Here is a 27,368-nt window from a genome sequence, read left to right as displayed (position 1 = left end):
TTTTTTCTTGTATTTCCGGATTGTTGGGTCTTGGTAAACACGGAATAATTGACAGATTCAATGAAAAGACAGGGTTGCCAAACAAAAAATTATCACAGACTATAAAATACCAAGTACCAAAATGTGTTTTAAACACTTCTAAAAAAACATGTTTAAAACACATTGTTTTAAACGTTTAAAACATTTGTAAAAAAAAATAAAGCCGTGTGTTTTAAACGTTTAAAACAAAGTGTTTTAAACACTTTTGTTTTAATCATGCCAACCCTGTTGTCGGGATTAAAGAAAATTCCCGTCCCGACCAAAAATATTCTGTCCCGCACACCCCTCTCGAACTGGCAGATAGTTAACAGAAAGAATAATTGGACATTGATAAACCAGCCATTAGGAATTCCAAATCCGGATTCTCCGGTAGATTCCGGATTTGCCCATTCTACTTTCGACCGGACGTCATATCCAGAAGGAAGGACATTTCTAATTTTGATCTGGCAACTCTGCAGGAATTTTGGCGTATTGGTTACTGTTTTGTTTTTTTCATTCATCTCTTGTTTATGTTTACCTCGAACACATGGAGTTGTGTAAGGCTGGTTATTTTGTTCCCGAGTAAGAAAATTAGTACCTTCAGTGGTATATACTTTGGGTGTAAGGTGTAATGTAATTCCACTGCGTATCAGTGCCAGGGGTTTATGCAGAATTTTTCATCTATGTGCATTCTTTTGAGGGGTGAAATTAACATTGAATTCAAGCTGGAAGAGAGCGGTGCCTAAAGCCAAAGGGGCTCAAGTTCCTTTTGTTTTATTCCGATTTAATTGCTACGAATGCAATTTGGAGCGAATGAAGAATATGGGGTCTCACTGCAGAACATGGGCTGCTGTTTTCCTCTAAATAGACGAACAAAATTTTTATCCCCTGAAAGTACGTACCTTCTACATCCATTTTCCGGTGTTCCTTTTACGATTACTATTATATTATTACGCGTAAAAATGTTTTTCCTGGTACTAAAAGCAATGCATTTGTCAATTCGTTCGCGTCCATATTCTTTACGAACAGTTGCTTTTATTTGTTTCGGGGTTTTCCTCTCGGCACAACAGTTTGGCCACCTTGTGTTCCGACGTCATATTCTTTACAAACAGTTCCTTTCATTTCTTTTCACGAGGAATGCCTACAAGGTTAGGTTAGGTCTGTTAGGTTAGGTTTCATTAGCATAAATACAAAACAAAGATAGTCTAACGTGATAACGTAGGCATCGGGCATTAAATTAACAACGTTTTTCCCATGTGCTCAATTGTTGTGCGATAAGCATTTGTCTTGTGTTCCGACGTCATATTCTTTAAAACAGTTGCTTTCATTTATTTTCACGAGGAATGCCTATAAGGTTAGGTTAGGTCTGTTAGGTTAGGTTTCATTAGCATAAATACAAAACGCATTAAATTAACAACCTTTTACCCATGTGCTCAATTGTTGTGCGATAAGCATTTGTCTTGTGTTCCGACGTCATATTCTTTAAAAACAGTTGCTTTCATTTATTTTCACGAGGAATGCCTATAAGGTTAGGTCTGTTAGGTTAGGTTTCATTAGCATAAATACAAAATGCATTAAATTAACAACCTTTTCCCCATGTGCGCAATTGTTGTGCGATAAGCATTTGTCTTGTGTTCCGACGTCATATTCTTTAAAAACAGTTGCTTTCATTTATTTTCACGAGGAATGCCTATAAGGTTAGGTCTGTTAGGTTAGGTTTCATTAGCATAAATACAAAACGCATTAAATTAGCAACCTTTTTCCCATGTGCTCAATTGTTGTGCGATAAGCATTTGTCTTGTGTTCCGACGTCATATTCTTTAAAAACAGTTGCTTTCATTTATTTTCACGAGGAATGCCTATAAGGTTAGGTTTCATTAGCATAAATACAAAATGCATTAAATTAACAACCTTTTACCCATGTGCTCAATTGTTGTGCGATAAGCATTTGTCTTGTGTTCCGACGTCATATTCTTTACAAACAGTTCCTTTCATTTCTTTTCACGAGGAATGCCTACAAGGTTAGGTTAGGTCTGTTAGGTTAGGTTTCATTAGCATAAATACAAAACAAAGATAGTCTAACGTGATAACGTAGGCATCGGGCATTAAATTAACAACCTTTTTCCCATGTGCTCAATTGTTGTGCGATAAGCATTTGTCTTGTGTTCCGACGTCATATTCTTTAAAACAGTTGCTTTCATTTATTTTCACGAGGAATGCCTATAAGGTTAGGTTAGGTCTGTTAGGTTAGGTTTCATTAGCATAAATACAAAACACATTAAATTAACAACCTTTTACCCATGTGCTCAATTGTTGTGCGATAAGCATTTGTCTTGTGTTCCGACGTCATATTCTTTAAAAACAGTTGCTTTCATTTATTTTCACGAGGAATGCCTGTAAGGTTAGGTCTGTTAGGTTAGGTTTCATTAGCATAAATACAAAACGCATTAAATTAACAACCTTTTCCCCATGTGCGCAATTGTTGTGCGATAAGCATTTGTCTTGTGTTCCGACGTCATATTCTTTAAAAACAGTTGCTTTCATTTATTTTCACGAGGAATGCCTATAAGGTTAGGTTAGGTTTCATTAGCATAAATACAAAACGCATTAAATTAGCAACCTTTTTCCCATGTGCTCAATTGTTGTGCGATAAGCATTTGTCTTGTGTTCCGACGTCATATTCTTTAAAAACAGTTGCTTTCATTTATTTTCACGAGGAATGCCTATAAGGTTAGGTTTCATTAGCATAAATACATAATGCATTAAATTAACAACCTTTTACCCATGTGCTCAATTGTTGTGCGATAAGCATTTGTCTTGTGTTCCGACGTCATATTCTTTACAAACAGTTCCTTTCATTTCTTTTCACGAGGAATGCCTACAAGGTTAGGTTAGGTCTGTTAGGTTAGGTTTCATTAGCATAAATACAAAACAAAGATAGTCTAACGTGATAACGTAGGCATCGGGCATTAAATTAACAACGTTTTTCCCATGTGCTCAATTGTTGTGCGATAAGCATTTGTCTTGTGTTCCGACGTCATATTCTTTAAAACAGTTGCTTTCATTTATTTTCACGAGGAATGCCTATAAGGTTAGGTTAGGTCTGTTAGGTTAGGTTTCATTAGCATAAATACAAAACGCATTAAATTAACAACCTTTTACCCATGTGCTCAATTGTTGTGCGATAAGCATTTGTCTTGTGTTCCGACGTCATATTCTTTAAAAACAGTTGCTTTCATTTATTTTCACGAGGAATGCCTATAAGGTTAGGTCTGTTAGGTTAGGTTTCATTAGCATAAATACAAAATGCATTAAATTAACAACCTTTTCCCCATGTGCGCAATTGTTGTGCGATAAGCATTTGTCTTGTGTTCCGACGTCATATTCTTTAAAAACAGTTGCTTTCATTTATTTTCACGAGGAATGCCTATAAGGTTAGGTCTGTTAGGTTAGGTTTCATTAGCATAAATACAAAACGCATTAAATTAGCAACCTTTTTCCCATGTGCTCAATTGTTGTGCGATAAGCATTTGTCTTGTGTTCCGACGTCATATTCTTTAAAAACAGTTGCTTTCATTTATTTTCACGAGGAATGCCTATAAGGTTAGGTTTCATTAGCATAAATACAAAATGCATTAAATTAACAACCTTTTACCCATGTGCTCAATTGTTGTGCGATAAGCATTTGTCTTGTGTTCCGACGTCATATTCTTTACAAACAGTTCCTTTCATTTCTTTTCACGAGGAATGCCTACAAGGTTAGGTTAGGTTTCATTAGCATAAATACAAAACCAAGATAGTCTAACGTGACAAAGTAGCCATCCGGCATTAAATTAACGAGCTTTTTCCCGTGTGCTCAAGTGTTGTGCGATAAGCGACAGGTTTTCGAAACTTTTAAATGCAGTGAGATACGTTTATCCGCAGTAAGGATAAAGTTCAACGGCATCGCGTGAAACTGCACAGATAGCCTTACTTTTTTTACTTTTTCCTATGTTCTGTTAAATTACGTTATTGATTTCCTTACCATTTTATTTATTTCCATGCAGGAACGTGCGAAACAATGTCGCTTTCTCGATCGTTTCACCGCTTCGGAAAGCATCTAGCCTGGACATGTATTTTCCATTTTGTTTTTCAAATAAAAATTTTTTTCCGCACTTTCCAACTTACTTTACTCGAATACTTACTTCAATACCTTACCAAAAAATTAGGAACCGCATTCCTTCTAAGCAGCCCATATTCTGCAGTCTTACCGAATATGGAGAATGTCTCCAATTTCATTAATATTTGGTAGAGTAACTAAATTTTGCCTTCTAATCAAGAATCTGTTGTTGAAATGCCGCTGTCACGTCTGGAAATCGTGAAAAAAGCGGATTTAATTTGATTTTTTTCTTTTTAATTCTGTAACGCATTGTTTTACGAACTAAATTATAACTATGCTTGCCTAACCTAACCTTGCCGGAAATGGTTCGTGGGGCTTTTCATCAATGGTTTTTGGGGCTATCCGTCAATAGTTTGTTGGGCTAACTGTGCATAGTTCTTTGGGCTACCCGTGCATAATGTATTGATCAGAAGGCAAAAAGTAGTTAATATACCAAATATTAACGAAATTCAAGATATTTATTTACTCTAAGCTTCGTGGAGATATAAGTTGCATAGCACTGCTTCCTCTCTGCGCAAAACGCCATTTTTCTAGAAGAACGCTCGAACACCATTGCCAAACCTATGTAAACCCCCTCATTGGGTAAAACACCGAAATCCATCAATTTCGTAATTAGCCCACGTCCGTCCTTCTCCGCACTCCACCTAAGTAAATCTTGCACATTAACAATTTGATCACCCCTCTACTCCGCCATGCTTCAACGAATAATGTTCTTCAAGTGCAACACAACAACTAATGCTCTGCAAGTAACGGAGGAACAGTGTGGCAATGCTGTACACAGTGCAACGAATGTTGAACGTCACATTTTCTTATCATCAAGGGCCTCCCCCATGCGTAGCGTCAGTGCCTTGTAATCAAGGGGTCCCGGGTTCGATACCCAGTGGAGGCACAAGTGGTTCGGATCCCACTTTAAACTGTAGGTCCAGTCCCGATTAGCCTTACTGTGCATACAGTGGACTTAAAACACCAACTCAAACCAACCAACTCAACTGTTATCATCAAAGATGGCTGTTATGTTTACGTATGGAGAATGAATGCGGTAATGAAGAATGTAATTTTGCAACATATATAGGCGTAAGAAAACAATTTTTACATGTGACCGCGGCATTTCAACAACAAATTGGTGATTAGAAGGCCAAATGTTGTTAGTATACCAAATATTAACAAAATTGGAGACATTCTCTGTATTCTTCATTCATACCAGCAATATTTACATGGTTAGGATCAATTGCGATTTACGTCTGTTAACATCAGTGACACGTTGCGTAGCAATCCGAGGGGTGCCGAAGGGTGGTTGGTGTGGTGATAACCCCCCCCCCCCCATACACACACACACACGCGCACAAACACTTTAGCACCCAGTATTTCTAAAGAAAGTACACGTAACTCCCACCACCTTTCGAAAATAGAAAACGATTTTATTTATCTACTGAGCCAGAGATCCAGGCTTGCCATGGGTGTTCTTTGTGTGTGTGTCCCTTCATCAATTTATCATCTTCGCGATTAGCCAAAAGTGACAGGAAAGCGAAGTAAAATAAACCAAATCTAACAATGAATCAATGATTTGATTTGATTTTTGTTACTTAGCGTCGATTTTTTGTCACATTTGGTTAATCGCGAAGATGATACGATAAATTAAGGAAGGGACAAACACAAAGAAAAACCCATCCCCAGGTGGGGGTTCGAACCCGGAACTCCTGGTGTCATAGCGCACTGTGATAACCACTCCACTCCCCCACGGTTGGTTGATTTGGTATATTAAGCCCACTTTATGTAATGAAAGTCTAATCGGGACTGGCCCTACAGTTTAAAGTGGGAACTAATCCACTATGTGCCTCCACTGGGTACCACGGGTCCTCGTAGCACATCGCGCTAAGACACCAAGGGCACCAGATTCATATCCCGGCATGGGCATGATGTTTATGAGTGTCCATTCATCAATTTCATCATGTCATCACTCATCCCCATCTTCACAAATTAGTCAAAAGTGGCACAAGAAGCAAAGTAAAATAAAGCTAATAAAAAATCCACTGGCTTGCATTTCCTAGAGGAAAGGGCTAACCATTTGGATACGTGGGTTTCGGTAAAGCAAACTGCATTTTCCTCTTTTCCCCCAGTGATAATTTTCAATTGCTTTTTGAAACACCATCTTTGTGTATGATTAACGTTTTTTCACAAATTTTGCATTGCTTGATTTCCCTTATTTCTCCATCTCACGATCTCGTTACTAAAGGATCTGAGTTCAAGCCCTGGCCTGTGCATGAGCATCTCTTTGTATCCACCCTTCACCCATTTAATTTAATCAACATTTATCGTCATGACAGAAGTTAGGTAAAGTGATGGCAGAGCAATGCTAACAATAAGAAAATACAAATACAAATAATTTTCTCCAAGTGCATCAGTAGGGCACTGTGAAATCAGTAGTCCAGAGTCCTCTGTTTATAATTGCCCTCATGACTTAAGTTTGTTAGGTACTTATCGCTATTAAATTTATACAGCTAGAAAAAGTGATGGGAGGTGCAATATATTTAAGGGGATAAACAGGTAACAATACACACATTTTGTAGCAGAGTACAACACACAGGAACAAGAATGCGCGCTCGTCACATGTTCCAATCCCGGCCTTCATCATTTCCATCATATATCACTCTCATCCTCATTTTCTCGATAACCAAGTGTGGCAGAAAAGCAAAGTAAAATAAACCTAATCACTAACAAAAATAAGAACACTCGTTCTCTTGCCGAAATAAATACATGCTTACTCAATTGTTTTCATTGGAGGCCAAGAGAAACTATATTTAAATAAAACACTACTAATATGAGAGTGAGAGAGAGAGAGAGAGCGTGAGCAAATATTTGTTATTTAATCATTATATATTCCACATTTAAAGAAAAGAAAGCATATCATTTTTGTCTGCACATAATAAGTTCCCATTTCATAAATAATGAAACTACATCCCATATTATACATACACATTGTACAACGTGTAAAAACATTGAAAGAGAAAATCATTCAACATACGAAACCGTTACCCATGTAGGGCTGGTGACCAAATATACCCCTCTAAATTTATGTTGAATTTTTTTTCAATTAATATATGTTCATGTTTTACATAACATAAAATTTGTTCACAATGCAGAATCTCGAATATCTGATGTATTTAGTCATGATATGTGGCCAACATACTTCTATCGTGAAATACTTCCACAATTTTTATGTGTCTGAACCAGTTGCATGCCATTCAAAATGTGTAGAACCATGTGTAAATGCTAAGAAATGCAAAAATATGCAAATTTCAAGAATGTGTTCGCAATTGTGTAAATGCACATGGATCACGTATGAACTACAAACGCAGCCATATAGGGGCCTATATGGTATATCGCAACAATATGCTCAATGATATTCCTGAATATATCAGCATCCTCATGACAAGCATGTTTCCAATTTGTATCGAAGGTCAATTTTGCTAACTCTGTGGCCAAAACATATCAATTGGTTGGCTTTTAATCCCATCAACAAAATTTTCAGGTTCGAAACTTTGTCTGTACCTTTATCAATTACATCTGATCATCACTCACCCTCATCATCATATTAGTAAAGAGTGGCAGAAAATCAAGAGTGATACAACCAAGAAATTGTCAAAATTCTGACAGAATTAAACCAACATGTGTAACTTGACAATGAAAAAAGGTAGAATTATTTTCAGCACCAGCAACTGAATTTCAGCTGCAGCAAGATCTTTCTTTCATCATTATCAGCATCTGCCTGTCCAAATGCCTATTGTTTAATGCCAATTCTTTCATGGCCACTGCATTTTTACGTCACCTTTAGGTCTCCTAGCAGTAGATAATGCCCCTTTAAACACCTGATCACATCTTGATCTGGCCTTGAGCATAAAACTTCCTGCGAGCCTCACATGATAATCTGCAAATAATTGACAAGAGTTCAGCAGGGGGAAAGAGAGACTACATTCCATCTTACTATTTCACAATTCTGTATTACATCCAAAACAGGGGTGTAGCTGGTATGACTCCCAAAAATACCATTCCTGTCTACATTTAGTGCAATTTTGCTTGTAATTATGTAGTGTACATTTCATACTTCTGATGCAGAAATGTAACCCGTATTAACCATGTAAACAAAACCAAACTAAAAGTTTCACTACTCACATGGTTGCAAATTGACTACTCATATATGTACAAAAAAAAATCCCTTCCAAAATATTCTATCAAAGTGGCTTGCAGGGGTGTCGCGAAATGTTCCAATATTTTCACTGAAATGACATTTCCAAATATGTGCTTATTTAGTACTTTTTACATGTAAAATGTTTCTGAATTTGAAATATGTGTTTATTTTTTCAACTTAAGGCAAGCAACCAAACTACACTAACTGAGCCTTGCAAGTGCTAATTAGGCTTACATTCTGACTTAGGCGCTGCAGAAGTATCTTGAAACACTAAGGGTGTCATGAAACGAAACAGTTTGGGAACCCCTGTTCTATCATACAGTGTTCATTCCAATTACTAGGTTATTGATACATTTGATCACATAAGAAGAATGCTCCCACATTGCTTGCAAATGCTTCGTCTTTTCTTTTTCAAGAGTATAGGACCCGTTCCAAAAGTTGCACGAGTTTAACATGTTAAACAAGTTATGGTAACTGGCTGCCGCATAAGTGCTTCCGTGCGTTTCGTGAGATTCATTATGCTGTCCCAAAAGTCTCATTCCATATGTTTCGTGCAAGAATGAGATTCACCAAATGCACGGGCCAGGAGGCTGGTTTGTTCGGTGAGAATTGTCTGCTGCTTGCAGACAACGTCTGTGCTTGATGGATTCAAACTGAACTAGTTCGAAAATGTATTATAATTTTAACAGATAGCAACATGAAGCAACATGCACAAGATGAATGTGCCTCAACTGTTCTTAGAATGTGATTAAAATGAGTATCAGTGTCCGCAGTAGTGTTTATTTTTTCCATTAAGAACATTCCTTCCACTGGATGTCATGTGGAAACGTTCTCTAAACAAAAAGCCATGCCTGCGCTTTCACCTGAGTAACCCATAAGTCTGCAAAATAACTGGTTTCACCAGATTCACGAGCCCAGTTATTTTCATTGAATGTGTTTGTTTCGTTAAGACTTTCGGAACACACCCATAATATTTTGCTTATATGAACCTGCGATCGGTCATGGGTGCATGCCACACCCACAATTTATTAAAGTGTCATTTTAATAATATTTAAAATATTGCCCTGCAGCACACTCTACCAACTTTTAGAGTACCACTGGAAGTGCAACAAATTAATTTCAAAAAATTAAAATTTGAATTTGAAATTCTTACACCATTAACATTTCTTTTTTTTTGTTATATATTCCTTAACATTTGTGACTTGTGTTTGTAGATGTATGTATTTCGAGCATGAACAAGTGAAATGGCAAATGTAAACTACTCTGCACCTGAAATTAAATATTATATATGTATAAATATATATATGTGTGAGTGTGTACGTATGTTATTTAATTGAATTAGTATTTTGTGGATACATTGTATTGGCCGACACACATATCTCTGCCGTGATCGGTGCAACACAATGCGAGGACCAGTGTTGCTAATCTGTTCTATAGAAAAATCGCTGCAGTGCACCAAGGCACATCTGTTCGTAGAACAAGGAAATTAGAGAACTCAGCTCTATCTAAACATTGAGTTTTAAACACCATGCATTATAACGAGGGCTGGGATTAATATGTGCTAACAAGTGGTTTTATATGTACATACATATGGACTAAAACTTCGCTAAATTTGGACTGACACATGCGTAAAATTACCCAAAACTGATGCAAAGAAGACTTCTTCATAGTGATTCATTATTTGTGTGATTTCAAATAAAGTAAACAATGTATTATTTTTCCATTGCATTAATTGGCCTGGTGGCATTTTAACTGTTGACTCCCAATAAGCCCACACTGGTACTGGAACTGCAACAACGTGTGATACACGACTGACACTACCACTGGTTGGAGAACTAATAACCTGTGCTACGAACGTGTTAAACCTCGTCTCCTTAAGCAGTATTATTGCCTCTCTATGATGGGGGACAGTCAGCTGCCTTTGCTGTACATTTACAAACGAAGCTGTCTTCCGCAACAATAACAAGAATAAGAAGAAAACAATAACAAGTACATATATTGCCACCAGACGATAAGCCGCATGGATTTCTGTTTTGTTATGAACTTGCCATTAAATCATGCCAATTTTAACAAGGAAAACAATATGCATCACATTAAGCAGCAAAAATACCAGCTCCCTCCCTTCGTGCAATTCCTGCAAGAACATGTGACGGAGCCGAGAGTTGAAACACAGAAATGCTCATGCATCCACATAATTTCTTTCTTTTGAGCAATTCTAAAGTGAAGAAGTATGCACAATAGTACTGGAGGCATTATGGAATGCAATGTTCACTAACATACACACGCAATACACACAGACAACGTCAAGTACTTAAAATAATATTTTGGTGCTTCCAATCCAACAAAACTCACACTCACTCTGTCTTTGTCCTTCCGTGATAGAAAAGTGCTTCATTAATACAATTGGCCACACTAGTTTCTAACTAGCCAATGAAAATGCACTGCATAAAAGAAGCAACCATTACTTCATGCTATATTGCCACTTTAATGTTCCTGTTGAACGGTGTGAGTCGTGAGCTGGAGCACTATTCAATTGTTTTCAATTATGTTTGGGCGAGTGTGTCCAGAAATAGAATGACAATTGGCAACAATGGTGAAGGTTGGCGAGCAGGGTAGAACATGTGATGCTAAGAGGCAGGGAGATGAAATGAAAATTGAGATCTGCACCGCAGCAGAGATGAGTGTGTCAGCCTTTAATCACACAGACCCTTTAGATTGTTAATTATATTTGTGGGAGGGTGAGAGGTGGTGATATGTAAAGTTGAGATAGAGAAAACATCTGTTTATACCCTTGAATTGTTGGAAAGTTTGCCTTAAACCAGGAATTATGCTTGTATTTTATCATGGTCCAATAGTGGCCATACTGAGTAAGAGATGTGAATGTAGCTAGGAAAGTGAGGACATGCAATATATAACTGGAATGATCAAAATATAAAAGGTATAGAAATATACAAAGCTTTGTATAATTTAAAAATGCAGTTTACAATGAATTTTACAAGTTTGGTAGGGAATCCAGATGTTCAACTTTAATAATTGCAAAGAGGGATGTTTATATTTTTGTCTCAAGACAAAATATAAAGGGAACATTTAATTTGTAATAAATATCTACTTTTGAGGTAGATAACACATGCTGTGAAGGCACAGGGGGTGAGTGAAGGTATAGAGCTCCACATATTCTTGATCATAGCCATAGTTGTGATGGTGATTAGCATCCTGCCTGACTGCCTTTACCCTCCAGGTAGTGATTTATACGAGTCTGGGTGAACCTCAGAGCCATGCAGAAACAGGGAAATTTTTTCCTTGTGCAGATCACCTGCCCCGGGATGGGCTTAGGTCTTCTGAGTGATAGCCAGATGCTCTACGAACTGAGCTATGGCCGTTCTTGGTAGATGACTATAATTTTCATAAATACCCTGTATTTACCCAAATTTTATTTAGCTATCCAGTGTTTAAATACCCATGTCCCAACCCTACCCTACTTATGACTTCAGTTTTCTTCATTCTAGGTTTCAGAGGATGACAGTTTTTCCAAAGTTTGTGTGCTATCTGTGCATAGACAAGCCAGACAATCTTGCAGGACTTCCATAACATGTCTTCTGAATCGGAAAACCTTCTGAATGAAAACCCATCATCTGCAGAAGAGAAGCAGAGAAGGGAGATGGGCTTTGAGGTAAAGTTACTATTTTTTACTTGAAGGAGTTGTGATGTACTAAAAAATACAGTCAACCATTATTTGCTCTTGGGGTGGTAATAGATGTATTTCTAAGAAATGAAAAGTATTATTTTTACACCTGCTGTTACTAATAATGTAATCATGTATACTTTCTTGAAGAACCACTGTGAAAGGGATATGTAAGTATCAGGATTCTTGTGAATAAAATTGTGTTTCATATTACACTATTCTCTCCTGTTTGGCACAGCAAATCAATTTTGTGTGTGGCATGGACCTCATTGTAAAAGTATTTTAAAATACATGAGGAATGGAATATATCTACAGAACAAGATATTGCCATGTTTAAAAATATATTTAAAATTCAATTGAGTTACGTAATGTGCAAGAGTTGCATGTGTTCATTATATTTTACCATACATTCTTGATAAATGTCTATGTTAATGCACTCATCATAATAAAATACTAGTAATGAATGCTGTACCTAGAGTGGGTAATAATAAACACCACATTCATATTTTCAATCTTATAACATGAGTGTTTATCAGAAACTTTGTAAAATGAGGAGGTTGAAAGGCTAATTTGTAGGACAAATGTAGGTTTTTTATATAAACATTCCTGATGGAAACCTTTGATTAGAAGATCAAAACACTGCATTTTATCTTTTAATAACCAGTCCTATAAGGTATTTCATAGCTATCGTATCAATCCATAGGATTGTATGTTTATTTTATTAAGTCTCTCTGAACGCTTCATGTTGACCAGGGCATTCACTTGTTTTTCTCTCAGCTGTCTCAAGCCTCTTAGGCATGTTTACAATGCATTGTGTTGTGCCATGCAAACCTCCTGAGCATTCAGGAAATAGGTAACACTTCTGGGTTTGGTGTCAGCGGTTTGCATGGTAGCAATTATGATAATAAACACGATTCGGCGATTCGGCATCGAGGAAGAGCTCGATGGCCAGGGAATATAGAGGTGAGACAAGCTGGGAAGTGGCTGGACTTTGGGAATTGAGTTGGTAGAGAGAGGAGGTCAGCAAGACAGGAGGTCGATAGTGGAAGCTCGCTTTGGTCAACACTTAGAGAGAAGCTCACAGAGGACTTCGCTATTTTCGATTCAGCTCAGAGACTTCAGTTAGACAGGTAATTATCCTACACCCAGCCATGATACAGGTTCAACGGTTCACAAAATCCAACGAGTTGCCATTGTCTTTTCAGTAGTTTATTTCCTTTGTGTAATTTGTACCTTTCGCATGCCAAGCAATAACTCGTCATGTCAATGACGAGTGGTCTCATCAAGAGGATGAATGATGAGTAGTTTACATCACCCCATCAGTAAACTGGTTCAGATCCCTTCATTCTATAGAATGACACGTGGTGGAGATTTGCGGGTCTTTTTATTTTCTTTTGTGGAAATGAAAAGAATTTCAGTTAATGTTAACCAGTTTAGAATTATTCCCCACCCTAAATTTTGACACGTAATGGAGTGCTAGTTCATAACCCACCCCAAATTTTATTACATGGTTTTAAATTCAAACCCACCCTAAAATTTTGCTCATTTATTTAGTTTCGTTAGTATGTCCTTGCCATATTTTATTTTGAAAATACATAGGACTTAAAGCTTTTGCATTTATGGAGAGAGAGGAAGTTATTGGTGCCATGATAGATGTCGAGCTTTCACCTTGCTGATGAACTCGACGAAACATTAGATCAATTGTTAGATATAGCACGAGGGACTACAAGTTTTAATTTAGATGTCAGCAGTCCAGCTGCAAGTTCCACCCCCAAATTTAAACGTAGTCCAATTTTAACTAGACGCCTTCAGCGAGAATTATTGGAAAAACAGAGATGTGAACCACAATTAGAGCAACAGGATCAGGATTTTAGAAATTTAAACCAAACACAATTCGCAACAATGGCTCAGTCGCAGTTTGTTCCCCCAACTATTTTAGAGGGTATCCCATTTCAAGGGATAGCCGGGGAGGACGTTTCAAAATTTTTAGATAAAGTGGATAGCCTTGCCATATTAAATGGATGGAATAATGCCCGTAAACTGGAATTATTTCCAGCCCTTCTGGCCGGGCCAGCATTACGATGGTACCAGACCTGGAGAGATGGTACGGAAGATCAGGAAGTTACTTACGAGGAGATACAGAAGAAATTTAAAGACGAATTTACAGGGTCCTTGGATCAACTCCAGATCGAGGAGCAAATTCGTTATAGATTACACAAAGAAACTGAGCCAGTTACGAATTATGTTCGGGACAAACAACTACTTCTACTCAAGGCAGACCCTAAAATGAGTATTCAACAACAGATCAAACAGATCATATTGGGTTTACAGGTGGATTACATGAAAGATATCCACCACAAAGAGTATGAGTCCGTGCATGGGTTGCTTAAAGATTTAAAATCCTTTGAGAAACTCCAATTTTTGATGAGACAGCGCAAGCTGAAGGAATTAAGGTACGAAGATCAAAGAGAGAGTTTATTCTCTCCTTTGCATAATCCATCAGCACTTTCGCAACAGCAGCAGATTTTACTGCAGAGTAACAATCTGGCTACTGCTGAGTCAGCGCAAGCGCGACCCACTTCAGACATTGAGGCTAAATTTAAAGCGTTGCAAAAGGAGGTTGAGCAACTAAAGTTATTTAACAATCCTCACAATACCAAAGCTCAAGTCCAGGCTCAGGAAACTGGTCTGGAAGCGAGATTAGCCAGTCTCACTTTGAGATTGGATGGTTTGGAGGACCAAAACCAGAACCCTGGCACCGACTCATCTACTCCAAAACAAATTAGAGAATATTATAATAAGGATAATTATCGGTCAAGTAATAATTATAGAGGCTCCTATCGGGGTAGTAATAATAGACGCCAATTCAATAGGGGGTACAGGAATGGACGTAATAATAATGGTAACAACTCAGATCGCAATAGGCGATATGGTAATACCCAACAATGGCGAGGACGTGGGAACTTCCGCGGACAGAACTCGCGGGGTTCCTCGTCGTCAGCAGGGCGAGACCAGGAAAACAGGGAAGAGCAACGGGGGAGACCACGCTGCTCAATTTGTAATTACCCTAATCACACAGCAGCCACTTGTTTTCAGAACACGGAGGCTTTAAACGAACAATGACTGCCCATAGAAGAGACGTATGCGCAGATTTCGTTGGCAAACAGATATCAGTCTCTACTTTCCCCTATGAGGAATTAATTTATATTAACACAGTATTAGGGGGACAACGTCAGAGGTTTCTCGTGGATTCCGGAAGCCAAGTATCCGTCACCAGTGATCGAGGCATTCCTACAACCGCCAAACGTTTCAAAATTCATACGGCCATAAGGGGAGTTGCCAAAGAACAAATTGAAATTAAAGAGATTGTCCTATTAACTTTTGCAATAAACGGCCGCAATTTTACCCATCCTTTTCGGATGATTCCAAATTTTGAACATGGGACAATCCTGGGAAACGATTTCTTAAGAGCTCATAAAGCAAATTTGGATTTTGATCAAAATCGACTCACATTGAGGAGATTTGGTACTCCTCCGCGAAACCAGTTAAGGACGGAACACCGAAAGACCTTTGACGTTTCCATAAAAGTTGCTAGTCTGATCAGGGATTTATATGTGCCGGAATTTGTAACTTCCAGACAAATTAGAATCAAGCCTAGATCTCATTTGTGTATTCCTGTCAAATTGACAAATTCTAGTAATCAACACTTAACTTATTTGGAACCAGATTTACAGTTTCAAATGGACACAGGCTTAATGGTGCCTCGAGCCATTGTAAATCCGGAGTCATTTTTAATTTGGATTACTAATCCAAATTCTTACAAAGTTAAAATTAGGAAAGGGGCACACTTAGGTACCGCAGAGGCATGGCAAAATCCAGTACCAGCTTCACGTCATATTGCAGACGACGAAGGACCTAACGTTATGGTGACCAAGGAGACTGGCACCGTGACAAAACCAGTGCACGACATTACTAAATTTGACATAAATCCAGCATTAGAACCCGCTCAGAAATTGCAACTTAGACAATTATTAGAGCAATATGTAGATGTATTTTCTTGGTCTGAGCAAGACATTGGTTGTGCCACTAACTATACGCATCGTATAAAGTTAAAGGACGATTCGGAATTTCACGTCCCAGCTTACCCTATACCAGTTCACCTGCGTAAGGAAATTAACCAGCAAATTGACAACTTGCTAGAAGCAGGGGTTATCAGTCCTACAACATCACCATACAATTCACCAGTTTTTCTTGTCAAGAAGAAATCAGGAGCTTATCGCATGGTGCAAGATTTTCGATTGCTGAATGCCAGGTCCGTTTTCGATGCAGTTTCTATAGGAAACATCTCAGAGATTTTGCACAATATGGCCGGTAAGAGCTACTACTGTAGTGCTGACTTGAAACAAGGATTTTTTCAAATACCATTAGAAGAACAATCGAAAAAGTACACTGCCTTTACTATACCAGCCAGGGGACAATTTGCGATGAACTTTACACCCATGGGACATGTGACTTCTCCTGCGGCAATGACCCGATGTGTTCAGCTCGCTACAGCGGGGATGAACGACAATAATTTCGCCTTTTATATCGATGACATGTTTGTTTTTGCCAATACATTTAAGGATATGTTGGTCAATTTAGAGAAAATGTTTCAATGTTTACGATCTGCCGGATTGAAATTGGCTGTACCTAAATGTTCATTTGGATATTATGAGACAATTGCCTTGGGCCACAATGTGGGCAAATATGGCTATCGTATAAGTGATAGAATACTGTCATCCATTAAGAATTATAAGGTTCCCACCACCACGAAGAAGGTTAAAATGTTTTTAGGTCTTTGCAGCTACGTGAGGAAATATGTCAAGAATTTTTCTGATATTGCATCACCATTACAGGGTTTAATTCGCAAAGGCAAGAAATTTACATGGGGTCCTGAACAACAATCGGCGTTTGAGAAATTAAAGGAAGCTCTAATTACTGCACCTGTTTTGTTACCGTACGATCCAGCGAAGAACACCAAGGTTTTCACCGATGCTTCATCTCATGCGGTCAGTGGCGTATTAATGCAGCCCAATGCAGAAGGAGAGTACTTGCCATGTGCGTACTGTAGTAGAACGTTGACCGACACTGAAAAAAGATTGAGTGTTATTGAGCAAGAATTAACAGCAATTTTATATGCTTTCAAATCATTTAGATTTTATCTTGTTGGGCGCCATTTTGATTTATACACAGACAACAAAGCAATTACGTACATTAGGACATCCCGTAATTTGAGCTCAAAGCTTCTTCGATGGAGCAACCTTTTGGAGGATTTTTCATTTACACCAATCCATGTTAAAACTACGGAGAATATCGCCGATCCCCTCAGCAGAGAATGTGGAGAAAATGTAGAGGATGGCAACACTGAAGAGGACATTCCCGAACCCAGGACACTTACTTTATTTGATGCAAGCACAGATGTCGCAGAACATCAGAGACAGGATTCATTTTTTGGCCCAATTATTAAAGTTTTGGAGGACCCAGACAGGGACGATGGAACATTACCTTTACACATTCAGAGGCAGGTCTATCATCATGTGTTGGAAGATGGATTATTGTATAGACAGCAGAAATTAGGTGCTACTACCAAGAAATTATTATGCATTCCCATGACGTTACGTGATTCTGTGATTGAGACACTCCACGCTTCACCCATAGGAGGTTCTCATCTTGGATTTACCAAGTGTTACAATGTGGCCTTACCAAGAATTTATTTTCCTAATATGAAGTTATTTATACAGAGGAAAATTAGGGAATGTATAACATGCCAGCAGAATAAACGCCGTCCAGGTCTACCAGCAGGGGAACTGTGCACCTTTCCCGCACAGAAGCCATTCCAGAGGATTTGTCTAGATTTTTCAGGTCCATATCCTCCTTCATCCAATCTTCGTCATCGATACATAATCGCTGCAACAGATTTTGGGACGCGCTATTTAATAGCCAAACCAGTTGCGGATTGCACGGCCAGTACAGCAGCAGAATTTGTGTATGAAGAGATTGTGTTACGCTACGGAGCCCCAAAGGATATCTACACGGATCGGGGATCTGCATTTAAATCTAAGCTTTTCCAGGAACTTGGCAATAAATTGGGAATAACCATCAAGTTTTCACCAGTAGGTCTTCATAACTCTATAGGTCTTTCGGAACGTAACCACGGGGTCTTACAGAGTATAATGAAGTGTTATGTCAACTCAAAACATACAGATTGGGTCCAATATTTACAGCCAAGTGTATTTAGTTACAATACTACCAGGAATCAGAATTTGCGGTATAGCCCATTCTTTTTAGTACATGGATTCCAACCTACTTTGCCCTGGGAGCTTGCATTACACACACCAAGCTGTGAAAATGTGGAGAATGATGTACGGTTCCGAGTTTTGGAGAAAGCAAGAACCAATGCTACGGATAACTTAGCAAAACGACATGTTGAAGTGAAGAAATATTATGATCAGAAGAGGAAACAGATCAAGTTTCAACCAGGCGATCAAGTATTAATTTTTGACAGCACCCAGAAAATTGGAACCGCACGGTGCTTTTCAGGTATTTATAAAGGCCCAGCCACAGTTATTCAAGAAGAGAATCCCAATACATACCTGGTGGAATTCCAAAACAAGCGCGGAAAGACAGTAGTGGACTCTATTGCCGTCCAGAGACTCAAAAAAATATTATGCGCCAGATGACGGTGAAGGCGAAGAAAATTTGACAGGTGAAGATGAAGATCAGCAAGAGGACAACGCGGACTCACGCGCGGACAATGGTCACTAAAATTGAAAATTTATATAAGTAACAGATTTAACATTTTAATTTCACTCGCGTGACATAATAATAATTTATAATAAAATAGCACTAATAATATTAACAATTAAAAGCAGACTTATTATTTAATAATGTGCTTTAGGCACAAAAGTTTTTGCAGTATGTAATAATACTAGCTCAGCGAATACATCACTGGAATTTTATAGTTACTCTTCAGAAGAAGGTATATGATTATATTAGCAAAGTTTATTTTAAGCGCCAATTATGAGAATATTTATATTATATGAATATGTAGACGTCGACGTCAAGATTTTTTTTGCGCTCCAGTTACAAGTATTTTCCTTCGGATATTGGATCTAGACCAAAATCCTGGAAATCCATTCTGCCATCGCAGAATGATTATGAGTAAACCACAACGGTTTTAGTTTAAAGCTTTGCCACAATAATATGCTAAGCATATTTTAGAATGAGTAGAGAGAATTAAAGATTCTTCAAGTTTTAGTGATGTTAGTATTTTAATGCATTTAAAGATCGCATAAATAATAAATAATATTTTATTTCAGGTAGTCAGGAGTAAATCAGTCTCAATTTTTTTCTTACCTTGTACCTCAGTACGGTTCGATTGATTTCAAAGTATTTAAACATAAAGTTAACACCTGAAAAATAAGATAAGTCAAACAGTGCTAATAAATTTAGAGAATAAAGAAATATATATTAAGTAAATAAATTACGCAGATAAATTGAGCCTAGAGTCAGAAATAATTAAAAGTGGAGTTAAACTATCTACTAATTAGACTAGGCAGGCTTAAAGTACGTATTAGTTTTGAAGAACTGTTTGTTTTGATTGCCTAAGCAACATGAAAATCATTGCGATTTTAGTTATTTTAAACGGATTACTTCCACACGTAAAAGCTTCTAATTTTATTTATCTGTTGAACAAGTCCTTTGACTATCCTTATAATATAATTACAATTTTATTATTAACAACATTTATTATTAGTATTTTTATAATTTTCATAATCTGTTATTTTCAATGTCACCGCAAGAAATCTATTACTTATGACCATGAGTGTACCAACGAATTACCGTTAAGCAAATTTAATGATTCACCGCCCATTGAGCAGATTTACGACGATATTGCACCGATTGTTGAAGTGGTACCATTAAAAACGAGTCATCCGCCACTGCCACCTCCATTGCCTCAGTCCATTATTATTCAACCTAGGGTACAACAAGAAGTTCAAGATGTATCCAGAAATAGTTTAGTCACTAAAGACGACAGTATAGATTTGCCGAAGAATATTTTATCCATTAAAGATAGAGTTCAGAAATTTGCCGTAAGCAAGGATCCTAATTTTGTTCAAAACAGTCGCAAAATGGAAAGTGAATTGCCTATTTCACCCTGTGTTCAGCCAGTTGTAAATATTAAAGAGTTATTTGCGAATCAGTCACCAGTAAAAGTTGAGAAAGTTTCAAGTGTTATTTTAAAAGCAGAAAGTAAGCCAAATTTTCAGGTTCCCGAACCTGTTGTATCTTTTACAGACCATATTTTCTACGACTTCACATTCGCCTAGAATTTTATATTCATTACAATTTAAATTTTAAGTATTATTCATTTTTTACGTTTAGTTGTACTTTATGCAGGGTTTATTAGTCATTTAGTTTGCTAACAGCTTCCCAACTGTTGTTATTACGAGCGCGGAAGTGTTCTAGTAACACGCTGTCGCAAGCACAACGAAGTTTTCTCTCTTTCCATCCCATTTATTACGTCATTTCAAAGACCTTGACGTTATTTCGAACTCCCGCAGCGCTTACTAGACTTTGTTCGTAGTAAGTTAAAGTTTTGTAAACAGTTACGCGTCATTCAATGTATCAGCGAACCATCGCCTTGCATTTTCTCTCTCCGTTCCTTTGCTTGCTGCTCGAAGCAGCGACCTTTTCCCTTCCACCTCCCGAACGGAACCCGAACTTCCCCGAAGTCGCCGATCACGGCAGCGAACTTGCAGAGCTCTCGTTGTCGCCATAGAGAAATTTTCAGTTACGTCCAGCGACCACAAATGCAACTTTGCACAATTTAGAATGTCTTGTATCAGCGAATTCCTTTCTCCGCACGGAAGCTCCCGAGTACTTTGAACACGCTAGAAGCTTAGAAAACACTTAGCATTGAGATTACATCAGCCAGGGGCGGTCGTCCATTAAAATTTTAGGGAATCAGTTTAGTTACGCATATAGCCATCAGAATTTGATTTTTACGATAGAAGTTCATGTAAACAATGTTAGGGATATTTTGTTCTATATAGATAATTTTTGCCATAAAATGTCGCATTTATGCACTTCAGACTAATCACGACCAATAATTTTACAAAGGAACAACAAGACGAATTTTTTTTGCGTTTTTCTCGAAAAATTTTCCCGTTTTTCATAAGAGATATTTATAGTAAGTAAGTTTTTTGGGAAATCGACGTACAGTTGGTTAAAATCAGGATAAAGATAAACGACATTTTCATAAAATCAGGGAAATTTTACAAAAGGGCAATTTTTAGCACTTTATGCACTTAGAGTAATCAAGATTATTAGCAACATGCCAGGCTCAGCCTCGGTGATTGGCACAGGCACGTGCAGCGAAAGTCGCCACGGCATCGTTAGCCTTTCCAAATTTAAACAGTATGGTTTACCACAGATGTTATAATTCGAGAAATTATTATTATTAGTTATTATTAGGAAATTTTGTTTTCTCACCCTATTCCACGATTTCCACGAACAGGTACCATTCCCTGCAGGTTAGGAATAGGTTCCCTAACCACAGGAAATCCTCCTCTACCGATTCCAGTTCGACCTGGAGGGCGCCCAATCTTCTCTCCAGGGTTTTGGGACAGGTCGATATTAGCTCTTTTAATGTTTGTAATTGTCTCCAGTACTCGCGCACTAAGTCTTTTATTTGGGACAAGGTGTTGACTTCTTTACAGAACCTATCCCTAATGGAGTAAGTCACCAGGTGGCGTATTCTTTCCACCCACGTAACACTTTCAGCAGCTAATGGGATATAGTTCACTATATCTTCAGATACGTTTGGTATTCTAATCAGCTCATTAAGCCACAGATCGGTTGGATCACTGATTATGTGACCCATGATTTGCACTAACTGACGAGTTACGGTATCTCTCTAACATCTTTCGCATGATATTGCTGATGTGTTCTTTCCCACCCCTTCCCTAACATCGATCTAGTTACTTATCTGATCCCATACTTAGTTATTACATCAGCATAATTTTAGCCTTACTAAGGTATATATCCCAACGTCAAGCTGTACTGATGCAGGAATTTTTTTTATTTACAGAAGCATGGCTACTAGCAGAATTACTTTCCTATTTTTGATTTTAATCCTACTCCTATCCCTGATTCATTTTATTGGATCCTTACCCAACAATGAACAGTCGCAAGACATATTTTTTAAATCATTAGGCTTATATTATGAGAGACAAGGGTTAACCATTCATAGTAGTAAGAATAATTTTACAACTGTGAATATATTCATCGATGCACATATTCAGGCTGACAATGATTCCGCATGTGCGCAATGGAAAGTCATTCATAATGATACCAGCACCAAAATTAATGATTATCTTACCGAAATTTCTCAGTATTTCCCATGTAAATTTACAGTAGGAGACGTAAGGCCTAATTGCCAAAATTTATATCAGAATGTTACTAATATTCATAACAGGGAAAAGAGGCAGATTTTTCTTAATTTAATAAATTTGTTCAGTGCAGGACTTTCTGTTTTCAACACCATGTCGGTTCATCATTTATCTCAATCAGTTAAAACTTTAGCAGCTAATCAGCATCATATTATTCAGGAAGTACAGAATATGAAACAGAATCAAGTTAAAATGGTGAACATTGTTAATGGGATTTTGGTAGTTTTAAAGCAATCAGTTTTGCATTTAAAGGAAGAATTATTAGCAAAATTTTGTTATGATTATAATGAAGAGAGACATATAGTTGCCTTATTGCACGCCTCTGAGATGATTGAGCGTTTAGATTTTATAATTATGGAAATAGCTTCGGGAAAATTATCTTATCACATTTTAACTCCTAATTGGCTTCGTACATTTATTCAGCATCATCCCGATTTTAAAGATTCACTTTATAAAACAGATATAGGATTATTTTATTCATTGACCAAAGTATATTTGATTAATTATGAACCCAGTAGTAGATCATTTCATTTACTTTTAGAGACACCTTTAGTACAGATGAATGACATCGCTCCTATTTTTAGAGCAGTTAACTTAGGCATTTTGCATAACAATTCATGGTCTCGCATTAGAATCCCAGAGTTAACTTACAGTATGCAACATAAGGGAAGTCCACGATTAGTGCAAATTGTTGAGAGTGCATGCGAGCTTAAAAACTTTTTTTATCTCTGTTCGCATAGTGAAGTTACCATCGATAGAGATGTACAGTGTTTAGAGGATTTACTTCTACACAACAGTTCGGTTTCTTGTAATTTTGAAGTGAAATCTATTACTGACCATAAATTATTTCAGTTTATCAGAACACGCAATGGTATTTTAATATCAGGTTCAGGTCAGTTTATTGTCATTCAGAATTTGAATAATAATTTGAATACGCACAGATCAATTCAGCTTAACGAAGGGGAATCTTTATTTTTTAATTATCAGGATTTTTCGCAAATTATTGTGGATCAACACATTTTACACACAAGAGTGTTAGCTTTCGAACAAGTCAGAATGCAGGAAATTGAGTTATTACCTAATATCCCCAAGAATTTATCTGATTTCACTATTCCCCAATGGACTTCGCTTGAACTTGCTTTAAAACAACTTAATCAATCAATTAGTAAGAACATTTCATTTAAAGAATTAGTTTTAAACCCTTTGCCCATGTCGATATTAGTTTTTGTTATTTGGAATGTGTTATTAACCGCAACCCTAGGATATTATTTTTATAAGCATCATCAGCTTGCAAAACAGATTAATTCAGAGCAGCGCAGTAATAATTAATAGGTTAAGGCAAAACATTAATCATGGACATTAATATTTTTAATTACAGTTGGATATTTTATTTAAATTTTTCCTTATTTATTTTCAAAGAGTTATGGCAATTATTTTATTTATTTATTTAATTTATTTTATTTTGATGAGACAATTTAATTTAATTGTAAAGAAAAGGCAGTGGAAATTAGTTGGTTTTGTGTACATGCATACTTGAATTATATATACCCATCCTATTGCAATTTCCTTTCTTTGTCATAATTTTCCCTTTATTTAACCTAACCTGTCTATACGGAGCACCATGGACAAGCAATGCCTACACCATCCATGGGCATTTTTCATGACGGACATCCGCAGGCAGTCTATTATTACCAGGCAGAAAGACTGAGTATCATTCTACGAGGGAGACATGCAGACATTTTAAGTACTATTTCAAGAAGAGATTCGTCACCACCAATTTGAGGGAGACATGCAGACATTTCTACTTATTACTGCACGGAGACTACCTTTTACAGGAAGGATGTAGTCAACCATACATTTCCCAGTATAGCGGACTATACATTATCAACAACACCTAGTGATGGAGCTAGATAAAATTTCCCTCCACACTGTTTTGCAGTTAAAACAACAACTTTTCCCCATCTCCCAAGTTCTACGGGTAATTTACTACATTTTTACATTGCCCCAATGCAGTCAAGACGACAAGCAATCCAGAAAGAAGAGGAAGCAGAGAAAACATACATTCTACAACCAGCAGTTCTGGTCACAAATAATAATTACAGAATTGTGCTACAGTGTTTCTACACATACACATGTGAGCTCCTATCATGTGTATTTATTTGGTCATTTAACATGCATTATGGGAAACAGTACTTTTCCATAGTCCTTATATACATTTTCAGTTTTGTGTCATGCATAAGAACTAGTTTTATATGCATTTAAGTTTACATTACACTGCAAGGAAGCTACAAGCATCAGTGATGTCAATTGACCAGTGCATCAGTTAGTGCATATTTTGGTTTTAAGAAGAAGCTTTTTATAATGGATATCCAATTGCACATACAAGCTATAACAAGCATAGCTACAGTACTTTCAAACATTGCAGACAGTATGCTTTAGTTTTATGCAAATGTTTTTTCCAAATAGTTAATTGTGTTTCACCAATATGGTACATAATTAAAAATACAATTGCACATTGAACATTTTCTGATATTTTCAATCAGAGTAGACAGTTGATAAAATACTGCAAGATTATTTTTTTTATGTGTGTGCAGACATACAAAGGTATTCACCAAGCCATATATATGTATACAGTGTACAGATTAACGTAGAAAAGAAAATGGAACGCTATAATTAAGTTTTACCAGCGACAGTTTTCAGTGTAACTCATTATATACATTGAATAGTGTATAATACTACATTGGAATGTGCAACACAGCCATGCAAGTTTTTATATTTGGTGAGGTTAGGAGTGCAGTGCTTCGTAGTTCGTAAAACATACGCACTTTGATATGATCAGGTTTTCACACGGACAAAACAGTGAGATGTGACAATGTTTTACATGCTTACTTACGTGTACTTACTTGTGCACCTTTTTAAGGTTTTTCTATGTGTTTGAAGAGTCTATATCAAGTGGAAATATACATAAACATTGTGAATTCCGTTCCATCTTGCACGACGCTCCAACCGCTTGCTTCGCGGAACACACAGAGTCGTTACCGCGTGGCGAGACATCACAGACTCTTGACTAGGAGCAGGTTGATGAGCAATTATACATAATATACATTACGTGCACGCACATGTGCTACATTAAGAGTTTTATCAGTTAACGACACGACTTTTGTGATTTCTAGTCCTATAATAGTATATATTATTGTTTTTTTTACATCGTATAAACATACGAATTTGTTAGTATTAAGGGTATTATTCATTTTAGAGTTTAGGGAATAAAAATTTTCTTTCTTTCGGGATACGGCAAACAACAGATAGTTATGGTGGATTTTCTTTTGTATATTTGGTTTTTTAAGAAAATATATGGAATTGGCGAACCTGAGTCATGTCAAGCTTTGCGATTTGACTTTTAAATTTTCAAAGGAGAAAATTTTTCCTAAGAGGCGCGAACGTATCAATCCATAGGATTGTATGTTTATTTTATTAAGTCTCTCTGAACGCTTCATGTTGACCAGGGCATTCACTTGTTTTTCTCTCAGCTGTCTCAAGCCTCTTAGGCATGTTTACAATGCATTGTGTTGTGCCATGCAAACCTCCTGAGCATTCAGGAAATAGGTAACACTTCTGGGTTTGGTGTCAGCGGTTTGCATGGTAGCAATTATGATAATAAACACGATTCGGCGATTCGGCATCGAGGAAGAGCTCGATGGCCAGGGAATATAGAGGTGAGACAAGCTGGGAAGTGGCTGGACTTTGGGAATTGAGTTGGTAGAGAGAGGAGGTCAGCAAGACAGGAGGTCGATAGTGGAAGCTCGCTTTGGTCAACACTTAGAGAGAAGCTCACAGAGGACTTCGCTATTTTCGATTCAGCTCAGAGACTTCAGTTAGACAGGTAATTATCCTACACCCAGCCATGATACAGGTTCAACGGTTCACAAAATCCAACGAGTTGCCATTGTCTTTTCAGTAGTTTATTTCCTTTGTGTAATTTGTACCTTTCGCATGCCAAGCAATAACTCGTCATGTCAATGACGAGTGGTCTCATCAAGAGGATGAATGATGAGTAGTTTACATCACCCCATCAGTAAACTGGTTCAGATCCCTTCATTCTATAGAATGACACGTGGTGGAGATTTGCGGGTCTTTTTATTTTCTTTTGTGGAAATGAAAAGAATTTCAGTTAATGTTAACCAGTTTAGAATTATTCCCCACCCTAAATTTTGACACGTAATGGAGTGCTAGTTCATAACCCACCCCAAATTTTATTACATGGTTTTAAATTCAAACCCACCCTAAAATTTTGCTCATTTATTTAGTTTCGTTAGTATGTCCTTGCCATATTTTATTTTGAAAATACATAGGACTTAAAGCTTTTGCATTTATGGAGAGAGAGGAAGTTATTGGTGCCATGATAGATGTCGAGCTTTCACCTTGCTGATGAACTCGACGAAACATTAGATCAATTGTTAGATATAGCACGAGGGACTACAAGTTTTAATTTAGATGTCAGCAGTCCAGCTGCAAGTTCCACCCCCAAATTTAAACGTAGTCCAATTTTAACTAGACGCCTTCAGCGAGAATTATTGGAAAAACAGAGATGTGAACCACAATTAGAGCAACAGGATCAGGATTTTAGAAATTTAAACCAAACACAATTCGCAACAATGGCTCAGTCGCAGTTTGTTCCCCCAACTATTTTAGAGGGTATCCCATTTCAAGGGATAGCCGGGGAGGACGTTTCAAAATTTTTAGATAAAGTGGATAGCCTTGCCATATTAAATGGATGGAATAATGCCCGTAAACTGGAATTATTTCCAGCCCTTCTGGCCGGGCCAGCAT

The 27,368-nt window shown here is 37.3% G+C and overlaps 1 protein-coding gene across 3 annotated transcripts in view; it reads left to right on the top strand.

The window, feature by feature from the left end:
• The first annotated feature begins 541 nt into the window (after positions 1–541).
• LOC145999702 (uncharacterized) overlaps positions 542–27,368 on the top strand; it is a 69,291-nt gene continuing 42,464 nt past the window's right edge. For 2 of the 3 annotated variants that reach the window (XM_083136959.1, XM_083136957.1), the window contains exons 1-2: positions 545–600; positions 11,870–12,033. In XM_083136959.1, the coding sequence (XP_082993085.1) occupies positions 11,953–12,033 (81 nt within the window). In that variant the 5' untranslated portion in view covers positions 545–600; positions 11,870–11,952. Of the gene's footprint in view, positions 601–11,869; positions 12,034–27,368 lie in introns of all 3 variants that reach the window. The other variant, XM_083136958.1, reaches the window with a different exon arrangement.

This window comes from Lepisma saccharinum, chromosome 15 (genome assembly GCF_977018435.1).
Source record: "Lepisma saccharinum chromosome 15, izLepSacc3.1, whole genome shotgun sequence".
NCBI lineage: Eukaryota > Metazoa > Arthropoda > Insecta > Zygentoma > Lepismatidae > Lepisma > Lepisma saccharinum.
This window is presented reverse-complemented; position numbering and strand designations above follow the sequence as displayed.